This window comes from Aythya fuligula, chromosome 5 (assembly GCF_009819795.1).
Source record: "Aythya fuligula isolate bAytFul2 chromosome 5, bAytFul2.pri, whole genome shotgun sequence".
In the NCBI taxonomy this organism is placed as follows: Eukaryota; Metazoa; Chordata; class Aves; order Anseriformes; family Anatidae; genus Aythya; species Aythya fuligula.
Genome location: NC_045563.1, coordinates 16,159,558 through 16,173,387, shown reverse-complemented (window position 1 = coordinate 16,173,387; position 13,830 = coordinate 16,159,558). Strand labels below are relative to the sequence as shown.

At 40.8% G+C, this 13,830-nt stretch overlaps 1 protein-coding gene across 3 annotated transcripts in view; it reads right to left on the bottom strand.

Moving 5' to 3' along the window:
- Positions 1–617: 617 nt before the first annotated feature.
- Positions 618–13,830, bottom strand: part of BTBD7 (BTB domain containing 7) — a 56,196-nt gene continuing 42,983 nt past the window's right edge. For all 3 annotated transcript variants that reach the window (XM_032188357.1, XM_032188359.1, XM_032188358.1), the window contains 4 exons: positions 12,370–12,559; positions 9,241–9,419; positions 7,153–7,581; positions 618–5,475 (listed from right to left, as the gene is read on the bottom strand). In XM_032188357.1, the coding sequence (XP_032044248.1) occupies positions 4,660–5,475; positions 7,153–7,581; positions 9,241–9,419; positions 12,370–12,559 (1,614 nt within the window). In that variant the 3' untranslated portion in view covers positions 618–4,659. The remainder of the gene's footprint in view (positions 5,476–7,152; positions 7,582–9,240; positions 9,420–12,369; positions 12,560–13,830) is intronic.

Genomic DNA, 13,830 nt, shown 5'->3' with positions numbered 1-13,830 from the left:
CCAAAAGATTTTGCTGTTGCACATCAAAGTGAGAGCGTAGCCAAAATCTGCTGCTGCTGGATGACACTTCTAAACTTCTGTCATCTCTCTGCAGTAGTGAAACAGTTGTTCCTGTGAAACAGAGTTAATGAAGATTCGGCTGACACAGGATACCTGCAAGTCAAGGAGAGGATGCTGAGTATTTAATTATTAATTAGTCTTTGGCTCTGAGGAAAACAAGCATTTTCTACAGCACAGCTAATGCTTGCTGCCTTGTCTATGAACGCTGTTACAGACTAGTTATAGCCAGTTAGGCTCTAGCCAGAACTCACTGAGTTATTTTAGTGAAGCGCTTTACTTTTTAATGATTCTTTTTTTCCAGAATCACAGAATTATCTAGGTTGGAAGAGACCTCCAAGATCACCCAGTCCAACCTCTGAGAAGGAATGACAAAACTTACATTTTTTCCTAAGAGCCTGTGTTGTTACAGAGCACCTGACAGGCCGTGTCTCATCACTCCTTCCCCCCAGCCCGGCAGAAGTTACCACCACCACCACCACGCACCTTTCTGCTGCTCAGGCACAGCGCTGGCAGGCTGCCGGGAGCAGGTAACTGAAGCAGCCACAGGCGGGTTCTATACAAGCCATTTATTTGAAATGCCAACTATACGTAGGATAAAGTCAGTGTTACATGCTTCTCAGCAACAGTAGAAAAATAGAACCAGTGAAAACCTTTGTACAACTGTAATGGTACTCAAAAGAGAAATGTATTGTTTTACAATGTATCACACAAGACTAGAATTCAAGTTTGGAGGTACCTAAATAAAAATACTATTTTTTTTAAAAACACTATGTACAATTGAAGCGTAAACAAGTTTTACAAAGTACTGGTTATGCAGGTCGTAGAAAAAACACTTGCATAGGACATGAAGTCAGTTTAAGAAAGTTTTTCTGAGCCTTTAGCATTGAAGGCACTTGACTTTATACCAGTAACAACACAAGGACAAGAAACAAAACCGTGACATTGCAGAAGGCAGAGCTACCTTCTGGAAGTACAGATAATTACAGAAACCCCAAATATGGTTTTACAGTTTTATCTCTCAACCGTTCCCTGTATTGAGCAGAGCTCAGCACCACCTCTACCATAAGCATACAATTATTAGAAGAACTAACATTGCCTCAAACAGCATGTGTATTCTCTCAAAAAAACCCAAACCAAGGAAATCTATGAAGACAAACATTTGGGACGTTCAAAGACCAAAACCCAAGGCTTACAAGTAAGGGTGGCCACAGCCTTAGCTTTCAGAAATGAAAAGCATGACAAGAAACTGCCAAACAACACAGCAGTTATTAACACACAACTACAGTAACTCCATGGAACAGTAAAACACTTCAAAGGAAGAATCTGTTTCAGGAATTCAGTTATTCAACGATATATTAAGGAAAAGAGGAAGGGCTCAGGGAAAGGGGAGTAAGAAGTTTTTGCATGTTGCTCACTAAATGAAAATCTGAGCTCTTAAACAGAAGAAGGAGCATAACTCTTCCTCAGCCAAGAAAACGTGATGTCCACACCTCTATCCTAAAGAAAAATACAGTCACTGATCCATTGTCTCCATCAAATTTGTAGGAGGAAAGGATGTTAATTTCCAGCCTAATTGGAAAGTGCTTCATGTAAACAAGGAGTTTTTGCACCAGTTTCAGTAGAAAGAGAACAAAAAGCAGCAGGTAGCACAGGTACGTGCGTGCTGCACAAGAAGCATATGAACACTGGCTTCTGATTAATGCTTCCATGAAGAAGAATAAAGATGGTCTCGCTCCACTCCCTCCCTGTCCAACTAGGTAGGAAATCCTACTCTGGACTACAAAAATACGATTCCAGTAATTTGACAAATCCTTTTCCGCTCAAAATCAGCTGCCATTAGCTGCTATCATCTTCCTAACTCAAAATATACAAGTGAAAACAGATTGTCTGAATGGCCTGATTGTCTGCGTGGCCTCAAAAGGACTTGCCTTTTAGTTTGAACCTACTTTTAAACACTTTATTCTTTTTAATACTGTTCTGCTTCTGAGACTTCAGAAGCAATTTTGTATCCTAAAAATGCAGGCATGTCCCCCCCAACCCCAGAAAGACATTTCTCACCAGCTTATTCCAAAGACAAACCATTTCATCATTTCCCTCAAGCCGTAACCTCAAAACTTTTCAGCCACGTCCCCACAAATTTTAAGCTTAAATCTGTAGACTTCAGCCCCATCTCAGTCCAGGCACACAGTGCCGCATCAAACTATGAGTAAAAATAGTTTCCTTTGAAAGTACATTTATAAATTCCAGGTAAAAATAAGTTACTCAGAACAGTAAGTCTTCTGAGGACAGCTACGACTTCTTAGCAGCTAACCTACCAATATATATATATGATGCAAATGCAGTGAGTTTTTTTTCTTTCTTTTGTGTGTGATGCTAACTAATGCTTCTAGTGCTCATGGGCAAGAGACCAAAGTGTCTGGTTAGAGCTACACAGTAAGACAGCACTGTGCTCAGATCTTCAGAATAAATGCAATGAACCTCAGTCCCTGACCCACAGGAACCTGCTCCCCTCCCCACACCTTCCTGCATTTAACACTATTTTACACTGCAGTCCCACACCAGTTACACTCAGTGGTGATGAGACCAGGGCTCATTCTGACCACGGTCAAAAAGCAGTTTAAAAGAGGGTAATGGAGGAAAACACACATCTCCCCTCACCCACAAAACACTTACATGACCTGTGCAGCTTAGTTGTGTTTCTCCTCCAATCCTACACCGTGCCTTTTTGGCTGCACCTCGAGAGGAGTGCCTGCAGAGCTTTCCTAGAAGCGGGAGGCGTATGTATGTAAGCATGTAGGAGACATCATGATTTATTGGTCCACAAACCCACATCTTCATTTATCTACAAGCTATTTGGTAGTTCTGAAATGCAGTATTCAGTATAGTTCAGTAAAATGGTATTGTTGTCAGGCCTTGCATGCTTTAATGGAACAAGGTGGGTAAGAAAAACTGCCATCAGCTACACATAAATTTGCAGAAGATTTCTCTTAAAGTAGTATTTAGGCATTCTGAACTGCAGGGAACAACCTAACTTCGATATAGTTCTTAGGTCACACTTAGGATTAGTTTTCAACTACAGGGAAATCCTTTGTTATAGAAACTGCATTAAAAAACCACAAACAAACGTGTGTTCACCAGTAATCACTACACTGCAGTGGCATCGGATCCCTATCCTAAATGCAACGAAGCTGCTGTAAGAACTGCACACTGGGTATTAAGAAGGATGCATTTAACTACAACCGTCACAGTCATGTTGTTTCATCTCAACCCAGCAGTAGGGAGCCAGCCCCAAATCTTCACATTCCCTCTGCATATCATGTTAATAGATGAATCTCATTCCTGTGCTTTAAAAAAAAGCAAGATCAGGGAAGAGAAGCATAATTTAAGAGTGCTAAAGCTTCACACATTTGACAGTGCTAGAGCAGTTACTCTTCATTTGGATTTTGTTCACAGAACAGTGGCAACTACGAAGTCAGAAACACTTCAGATCAGGTAAGGAACACTGAACGACATCGCTAAGAGTGAAGCCCTTTTTAAATCATAGGCAGGAGAAAGCAAGGCAATGAGCAGTCACCTCAGCACCTCTGTCGGAGAGGGAACCTCTCAGCTGGAGAGCTATCAGCCAGGCAACAGCCTAGGATACTATGCCTTGTCTTCCTGACATGCCAGGATTTAGCATGAATCCTCAGCTCTAGTCTTCACTTACCCCCATGCAGGGGTAGCTGGAAGAACAAGTTATTACTACCCTTTTTACAGTATTTCTAGATTTACCTCTGCATGGTCAAATGAACAACTCAAGTCTGGCTAACTAATAAGTGCTCTTGGGTGATCATGAAATTCTCCATGGTCACAGGCGAACCACAAAGCAAACAGAATCAGAAAGTCAGATCCTGGTGAATTTCACTGGAATTTGGACTCCTAAATATCCCCTGGACACTTAAAATCCCAAGTGTAATTCTTGGAATGGGCTTGCTATATAAGGGTAAGACCAGCTGCCAGAACTTCTCAAACAGAACAGACTGGATTCTTGCCATAGTCATAAAAATCAGGAAGATTTCAGATCTAAACAAAAAAAAAATTAAACTAAAAATGTAGTATTTTGATGTGCTGTTCTTTGGAATTCCTATAATTAAAAAATAAACACATTGTTACTATCTCGTAAGAAAATACATTTCATTATGTGCAACCCAATGCACATAGGGAATTGGCAGGTGAAGGGGAAAATGCAAAAAGTATGAAAATACAGTCCTTTAAATGTGACAATAAAGTTCAACAGATTAGTACAAAACTAATACACTAAAATAGATGTACAGGTGCAAAATGCTACCAGGTTGTAGAAAAAAGGTACCAGCTTTTTTTTTTTTTTAAAGGCTTAATTAAATCTGATCGAAAAAAGTTTCCCACAAAATAAAACCAGAAGCAGCATTAAAAAACCGATAGCATGCCGTCTCTAACAAAGCAATGTATGTATGTACAAAAGAAGTGAATGAAGCTGAATTTATCTGCTGGCATGAATGAATTTGTCTGACAGAAGTCAGGCCAGAAGTTGCAAAGAATGGGATACAACTCTTAGGCACAGAGAAATAGTGGAGGTTGCTTTCATAGAGCAGATTTTTTATACAGGAAGTCTGGTTTGTTTGGAGACCTCCTTCCTCTGCTTGCTGCATCTTCCCTTTCCAAATCTGCATTTCTCTGTGTGCCATGTTCCAATGGCTCATCATCTGCCAGTCTCCTGCTGGGTCTCTCTTCTTGAGCTTCAGAGGTGTACGCAGAGAGTGAAGGTCTGTTGGAGGTTAGCCCGTAGGTTAAATCAGTTTCCATTTTTGTTCTTCCCCTGATGTGAACTGGGCCGTTACCAGCATTCTCCTGGGTAGCCAACGCCAAGTCCAGCCGCTGGGGAGGTTGTTCTAAGACATCGAGGTGTATTGGCTCATTCTTTTGTCTGTGTTGATGCCCGTCTTGGGAGAGCAGGTATTCCCTCCTAGAATCCTCTTGCTTTTTAGGAGATATCTGGGAAGGTAGATAAGCTGACTTTAAGCCACTTGGTGATGCCTTATTGTGGCTGTACAAATCTGGGCCAAAGTAAATGCCTTGCGAAGGCGAAGGGCTGTGCCTGTTTGGTGCTGGAGTGGAAGGTCTGCATGCAGCATTAGAGAAATCATAGAAGTCAGGATATTCCTGCTGATTTTCTCGAGCATCTATTTTTTGCTCTATTGCATGTTTCTTTCGAGAAGTAGGCATGTGTCTGCTCTGAATACATGAAATGTGCTGGGGTGGACCGGGCCCTACCTCTGTAACCGTCTGGCTTAGTTCTGTGTCGACAGTGAGCTCGGGTAACCTTCTGTCTTTTAAAGACATTGCTGACACACCCATTGCAATATCTGGCATCAGTTCGTTCAGCAAGGGCTGAGTACACTGGAAAAGAAAAGAAATAGGTCCATGGGGAAAAAAGCAAAAGCTGAACACAAACTGTATTTAGCACAGTTCCTGCAATTCACGACATTTTCTTAACCTACCTTCACCTAGATTGACCTTAGCCAGCAAGTTTTCTATACTGTTTAAAGAACACGTGTTTCCCAACCTCCACCCTCCTGCTAGCTTAAGACCTTTTCTTCATGAAGAAGTGGCTGTGCTACAACAGGAGTACATTCTTAGACATGTTATATTGTGTTATATTTAGTAAGAGCTCAGTGCAGGACCTAACACAAATGGTTTGCTATGGCAGAGAGTTTCAGTGCAGGGAAGACAATGAAACATTTCTTTCCTTACTATAGCTATAATCCCTCAGCTTGCATTTTAAAACAAGTTAATCAGATGTATGTGTATGCGCACTAGCCTCAGGGCTGGGGAGCACCAGTTACAAGGCTGACAAGATCCATGAAGTGCATGGATCTCGTAGCATGTACATGTACTTCTTCCCTATGCCTGCAATGGGACAAGCAGATTCAGTCTTCCAGATAGAAAAGTTAACTTCCACTTGTATTTAATGTTTCTAATGAAAGCAATTTTAGTAAGCATTAACTACTAGTAACTCACTAACTGCAGAAAAATTAAGGAACAAAACTATTATCTATACTACATTTATTTCTCCTTCTATTTAATATATTTTAGGTGAAATATTCCCACTATGAAGCAGGGAGCTGTGCCCTCCTGCCCAAGCTATAGATGAACAAGCTCAAATTTATATCAACTATCACAGAAACATCTCCATAACATTACCTTTCTGAAGTCTGCACTGACGAAGAAAGAGAGACACTTCTACTACAAATTAAATCCTTCAACTCAGACTTATTTTTTTCCATTGTTTGCTCAAGTTAAATATTTTAACCTGAAATGCAGTAGTGCAATATATTTAGGGCAACTGCTAAAGGAAAAAAAATAAATCATGTTTCCATTCAGAACTCCAGATCAAGTCTGCACCTAGACAGCAGGCTTTCAGTATGACAGAACAGTACGCTGAAAGTTTTCTCACTGAATAAATGATTACCAAGTTCTTTATTTAGCTTTTCCTGTACTTCAGAGCTATCACTTGGTTCATCATCTGTTACAGTTCACTGTTCACAGTTCATTGCATCATACCGTAGTTCAGTAACTAAGATGTTTTTCTTTAAATGCCGTAACAAATTATCATATCTGCAATTACCAATTTCTGCTTGCCTATCCATTTTAAAATCTTTTTCATGGATGTGAAGCCTTTCCATTCTCCACAGGCTCCCTTCACACACAACTGATTAGTTCAGGGCTACTTACCTGCAAATAGCCAAGATATCATAAATATTTCTACTGTTATAGCATACAGTCCACTACTGAAGTTTACTTGTGCTTTGTTTTAATGTGGAACAAACTATGCTATTTCAGAAGCTTTGCAAGACCTATTTGCCCCTTCAAAACTACTCCTGCCCCTGGAGCATTCGTCTCCCAGGGATGAGACCCTGCCTTTCAGATGCAGAAGGCTGATGACTGGTTTTAACGGAAGAATCTCCTGTCCAGCACGCTGTTTCAACTAAGCTGTTACCTCATCACAAGAATTCTCTCCAGCTCCTCTCAAGCTACTACAACCTGCCAGAGGTGGGGAGAAGTCGCAATACTTACTACTTGCTTCTCAGCTGCCATCACTGCCGCTGCTGCAGCCACCGTTTGTCTCCCCAGACCTGTAGTGTTAGTGCAATCCGGAGGTGCTGCTTTCACGCTGGGCAAGTAGACGGGTGGCGCAGCCTTGGGAGCTGTTCGGGAGTGGAACAGTGAGTGATTACAAGGGTAAGAAAAAGAACGCGAGGGATGTTGACTTGGCACCCTTTGTTTCCAGCCCACTTTGAACTGGTTGTGAATAGGAGTTGCTGGTGGGTGGTATGGAGGTGGAGGAGGGGGCAATGGAGGATGAAAGGCCACAAAAGAGTCCAGTTCTGTAAACATGGTTTCTGCAGTGGGAGTGCTGTTAATGCGGCATCGTCCAGACTGCCTCATTGTCAGGAGCGGGCTTTCATCCCCAAATCGCTCATCAGGAAAGAATTTGTGAGGATTCTGCAAAGGAAAAAAAAAAAAAAAACAAAGTAAGAAAAAGTAGGAAGTCATCCAAAAAGTCTCCTAAACTGACACTTCGGAACTTTAAATCTGCTAGCTCTGTAACAAGCTAGATGTGCCACTGAACACCTAACCAAAGCTCAAAGCCATTACAGCTACCATGGAGTGATTTTATTTTTTTAAACACAAGAAGCATCAGGCTCACTATGTAAAAAAGCTGCCCAACAAATGCAATTTGCTGCACAGCAACATAAAAACAGAAGAGGTTATTCCAGTTTCCCAGAACTGATACCTCCTATGCAGATCTACTGAGTCACAGGAGAAAAAGGTCTATGTGATTCAAGAATAAGTAATCTAGTTTCCTAGTTATGCCTTGACTGTTTTATGAACTACCTCCTTAACAAGAAATATAGGCTGTTCATGTTCACGTTCACTCCCACATTGAGTACTGTGTTCAGCTCTGCTCTGGAGCCCCCAGCACAAGAAGGACATCTGTATATTAGAATTAGTACAGAAAAAGGCCACAAAGATGATCAGAGGCTGGAGCACTTCTCCTGTGAGAACAAGTTGAGGGAGGTGGGATTGTGTAGCCTGGAGAAGAGAAGGCTCCGGGAAGACCTTACAGTGTCCTTCCAGTACCTAAAGGGGGCTACAGCAGAGCTGGGAAGGGACTCGTCAGGGTGTGTAGTGACAGGACAAGGGGGAATGGCTTTAAACTAAAAGAGGGGAGACTTAGATTAGATATAAGGAAGGAATTTACTCAAAGGGTGGTGAGGAACAGGAGCAGGCTGTCCAGAGCAGCTGTGGCTGCCCCAGCCCTGGAGGTGTTCAAGGCCAGGCTGGATGGCCAAAAGGTTGGAGGTGTCTCTGCCAGTGGCAGGGAGTTGGAACCTAGGGGATCTTTATGGTGCCTTCCAACCCGAACCATTCTGTGGTTCTGCTGTGCACTCCAATTGCACACCATTTACAGTCAGTTAAATCACACCATTCTTTTTACAGACTTATTTCTTTATATCTTAATGATTCAAGCGTTAAGAAAAAAAATCAAAAGAGAGGTAACATTTGGAATTCGCATCTGAATGCCCTCATTTGTATGCTACAGATATTGTACAAAAACTATTTGCCAAATATTCGACTAAATCAGAGTAACCATGATTATGTAACTCAGATTTTGTAATGTTTCAAAACCTAGTTTCAACAGGGGGAAAGACTGACATTCTGTCTCCTAGAAAAACAGCTTTTAATGGCCTTCAGTTAAAAACAAATCTACTACTTCTGGTGCTTCCTTGAAGGATCAGACAGCATATTTTAAAAACTGTTCTATCCTACTTAAAAAACAACCCTTTAATCTCAATCTACTTTAAATCCAAGATTCAACTTTCTTCCCAAATATCTGTGGCAGTCAGAACACCATTCATGGCAACAACTTCTGAGAAAAGTATTTATACATTGCACCTACATGTTTATAAAATCACATCAATCAAACGCAGCAGTCTCACTGGACAGTTCTGAAGTTTGAAGGCATTTCAAAGCATCAGTGTTTGTTCCACACCCGTGTGCATGAAGCAGCTCTTTTACCGCAGATCACACATCCAAGTCAGTTCACAATCAGAACCTGAATCAAAGCATTTGTGACCTTACTACAGCAACTTGTCCTACCTGCAGAAGTTCAGCAGCAGCATCAGAAAGTCCAAATTCCCGCAGCACACGAATCTGAATCTCGTAGCTGACTGTGGCACCTTCTCCACAATTGAGAGCATACGCTCTTTGCACCTGCTCAGTGTGACGAAGCTCCTGCAGCCTTTTGATCATCTCTTTTACGACAAGGAGGTTGGGAACTGGAGGGACAGCAGAGCGCGGAATTGAGGACAACAGATTACTTTTCAAGCTATGAGACACCAAGTCCAAATGCAATAGTTACATTTAATTCTGAAGGAACATCTAACATCAGGCTGACTAAGCTTTTTCTTTTTCTTTTCTTTTTTTTTTTTTTAAAAAAAAAGGAACATTCTTCCAAGAAGTTTGACTTGCACATGTTCCTTGGAGCATCGTTATGGGGTAAGACACATGGGATAAGGCACACATCATACTAATGGTAGAGACACACACCATTTTTCCAGCTTCTGCTAGAGTAAACCACAAATACAGCCTTCTTTTCAAACCCCTTATAATGCAGGAATTTTATGATTTGAGGTAGGGGTAGGATATCTTAAATAACAACTGACTGCTCCCTCATGAATACTACAGGCCAAGAATTCATTGATTTTTCTTGGCATCTACTTCATACTTTTAGTGGAATTCTGTAATCACAAAACCATGATACCAGTATGTAAATTCTAAAAAAAAATTATACAAACTAAGCCAAACTAAACCTGCTAAATTATGTTGTTTTATGCAGCCATGTTGAAATCATTAAACAAAGCCTTTCCAAAAGGAAATAATATATAATTTGGGGGTATTTATGCTATTGCAAAACTTTCTCATGCCACTCTTTGCTGCTGTTTGATGATGAATAATATTTCTCTGTGGTCTTTCTGTCCTCAGGAACATATACATATCAAGAGAGAAGACAAACCCAAATCTCTGAATACGTAAGTCCTGGCATCTGATCCATTACCAGCTTTACAAGGGTTATATATTACCATGACCAGATGTCCATAATGAAAGCTCATAAAAATTAAGTGGATCAGACAGCAAGAACAGTGTGAAAAGACATTTGCATTACACAGAAGGAGAAAACCCAACACTGTACAACTACAACTGTTCCCAATTTCCCAAAGTTTACATTGGTACAAGAAATGTATCTAAGTAACAGAAGATATATATATATTTCCAAATTGAGTTCCTGTACTAGGAAAAACTACAGATCAATTCTACCCTGTCTTCAAGGCTTGGAAACAAGTCTTCTACCTTATGTTCCATACACTTCAATTGTTCTTAGAAATCCCAGTTTAGCAATCACATGTTTTGCTATACCCAGCATTTTCCTAACACTGAAAAAAAAAAAAAAAAAAAAAGATTTGAGAAGTTTAAGTCAGTTCTCCAAATTATTGGTTATAAAAGTTATTTAAATTTAATCATGAAAACGTGCTATCTTCTCAAACCCTTTTTTGTTTTTACACACTATTGTTCATGTGAAGCATACAGAAGAGTTGTTATTTTATATATATATATATACATATATATATATATATATAAAAAATGAAAAATACAATTCATTTGTAGGATTTCCAATTCAAACTGGAACTGGAAAGCACTAAAGGAAACCCAATTACCTGCAGAACCTAGCCTCAAAGCAGAGTACAGACTTCAGTAGAGGTTTAACTCATCTCAGAGTAGCGTTGCAACAGTAGCACCAGGACAAGCTGCCAACAGCCTTCACGCAAATCAAGTCTATGGGCAGTGAGTACAAGGAAGATGCAAGCGGCAGATGGAGAGTACCTAAGCTGCAGAGAACCTCCTGTTCCAAGAGCCCAGCCCAAGGGGCAAGGAGATGGTGTTGCCTGACTTTACCTTCAACAGCTCCTGTGAACCATCTGTGCTTCAAGGATGGATTTCTGTGCAAGTTAAGGGTTTTGTACATGACTTCATCTCCTCAAATTAATTGGTTCCCATCTACCCTTCTTGCCTCAAGCAATTGACAAAATAATCAGTTCTTTTGCATAATTACAGAATGAAGCAAAGCAGGCAGTTACCAGACAATACCTGTGCTCCAGCTACTGTCCAGGCTCACAGCTACTGGCAATAATTCCTACATACTACATTGTGCAGCAGAGTTTCAAATTGGTCAAGATGCCTCACTGCCCCCAGAGACAGTTTTTTTTCTATGAGAACTTCTGTAAAATATTAGAGACCTTTGAGAACTTACTTCCTTTATCAGCTTCTCCAGAAAATAAGATCTGGTAAAATGTTATCAAAGTCACATGTAATGATGAAATATTTCAGATTCAATTGGTGGTGAGTGTTCAGTATGTTTATGCTTTTCTGTAGAGGGAGGAAAACCATCTGAATACTTCAATGCCACAGTTACAGGTCTCTGAAAGGCCACAGTTAGAGGTCTCTGCACATTTTTATTTATTTTTTTAAATCAAGCTACAGAATTCTTTTGACATTTCCTTTAGGCTTTATCAAGTCACTTCCTCAATCACAAAAAACAATCAAGTAGAACAAAACCATTCCAGGAATCTTTCTAGAAAATTTACTGCAGTGCTTAACCAAACAGCTTCCTAATACTTCAACTTAAATACTCTTGTTGTAATTTAAGCCTACTATTTTGCCCTGCCTCTAGCCAACCATAAGAATAGTTCATCTACTTCCTTCCACATAGCTGACTGCAGGGAGACACCACAGATATACAAAGAGCTTACGAACTGGTGAGTGGGGAAGTGCATGGCAGGGAGATGAAGCAGACCATTTTTCTGATGGCATGTCATGTTTTCTGCTTTTCTACAAACTCCTAAACTGATCCACATCTACTTAGGCGTGATGCTCTGATCTAAAAATGGACGCCTTGCAAATCACTCGGCAAAGCAGGTTAAAGTAAAAGCCCTTCCAGGAGCTTACTTTTTACCTATTAATTATATACGGATGGCATGATAAATATCTTCAGAATAAAACAAAGCAAAAAGAACTACTGCAGGGTACAAAGAAGCACAATCTATGAAGCATCCCTTTCTGAGGAGGCTGATCATAGTTTTCAATCATTCACATCCACTCCCCCATCCCAGAGCCCCCAACCACTCACTCCCATGAGAGCAAGCAGCATTACAAATGACCCAGCAGCCTCACCTGGGATTTCGTTGGCTATGACTGAAGGAGGACTGGACTGGTTAGCAGTAACTTGCTGGTGGGTGATCATATGACAGCACTGCGGCACCGCGTTGTTTACCATGTAGAGGGTGTCTGGCACGTTGGACATTCGGACCATCCGCAAGCGAACGAGGTCTGTCTGTTCCACCATCATTTCATCCAGGACCGACTGCAACGACAGCCATCGGAGCCCTCATGAAGGCACTGCGCACTCACACCCACCAGGAGCTGCCTCAAACACAGCCCCAAGGCCACAAGCCTAACACCGGTCTAAACTGGGTCCCACACTGAATTTGGCTTTTCCACGGCATTTTCTATTCCATTTTCCAATCACTACTAGAGTTGGCTTTCAGAGCTAAAAGCAGTCAGGGGAATAAAAGTCGGAAAGACTGCTTTGTATGTTTTGTACCTTCTCAAGGCAAGACCCTCTGGACTCTCAGACAATTATTACCTATAATTGTCAATTCTGTGACAGTGAGTAGAAGACACTGCCTTCAAAATGAAGTGTGCTTCCCTCAGATGTCTTCATAGAAAGAATTACGCTATGCACACCTTCAGTTAAGGTTCTAATTTAGCATTTTTTTTTTTTCAAAAATAATGAGAGGCTAACAGAGAGTAGTAACTTACAAGTCACTTATGTGCAATTTTTGCATTTTCCTATAAACAAACTGAATAGGAGTAGTCACCAGACAGATAATGAGAATAATTCCTCTAAAGGTAAACTGCTAATGATACTTCTTAAAAAAAAAAAAAATTAACAGCAAAATAAAACAAGATTCCTAGAGGAAAAAAAAAGTGTAGAATGCACTTATTTTTAAGATGCTAAAGCATTCCAATACTATATACCTGAAAACTAAGAGTCAGTGTTTTTATTACATGTTCTTTAACACATTGTTAGTTTTAATAACCCAAGGTACAAAGATACATTTTTAACTGTCTAGCCTTCCTTCACTGCTTTAGTGCCACCTGGCACTCTTATCTGTGCCCAAAGTAAAAAATAGCTTTCCTTTTCCCCTCCCCTCAATGAGTTATGTCAACAATAACTCACGCTTAGAAAGTGTTTTCTTCCTTAAGCAGAGGCCAAAAGCTCTGACTTCAAGACCGCAGTGTTCAGTGTTTGCAGGTGGTGTGGATGCACAGAGCTCCACCTAATCACCTTGTCCTGCCATCACCTGCACTGCTGGGACTCAAGCTCCTGACATAAGTCAGAGCTGCCTTGGGGTGGGGGGGGTGGGGGGTGACAATGGCTAACCATTTATAAGGGTCCCGTTCTGTCAAATACAATATGGCATGTTTCTGTTCTGCACAAAAGCCCTGTCACCAAACGTCACCGTCATCAGAGGTGATGAGTGACCTTCATTTCACAGTCCTCATGCAAGATATTTAATAAGAAAACTACTGTATGAATGGGACACGAGGGGCTTCAGTTAAGTTGGACAC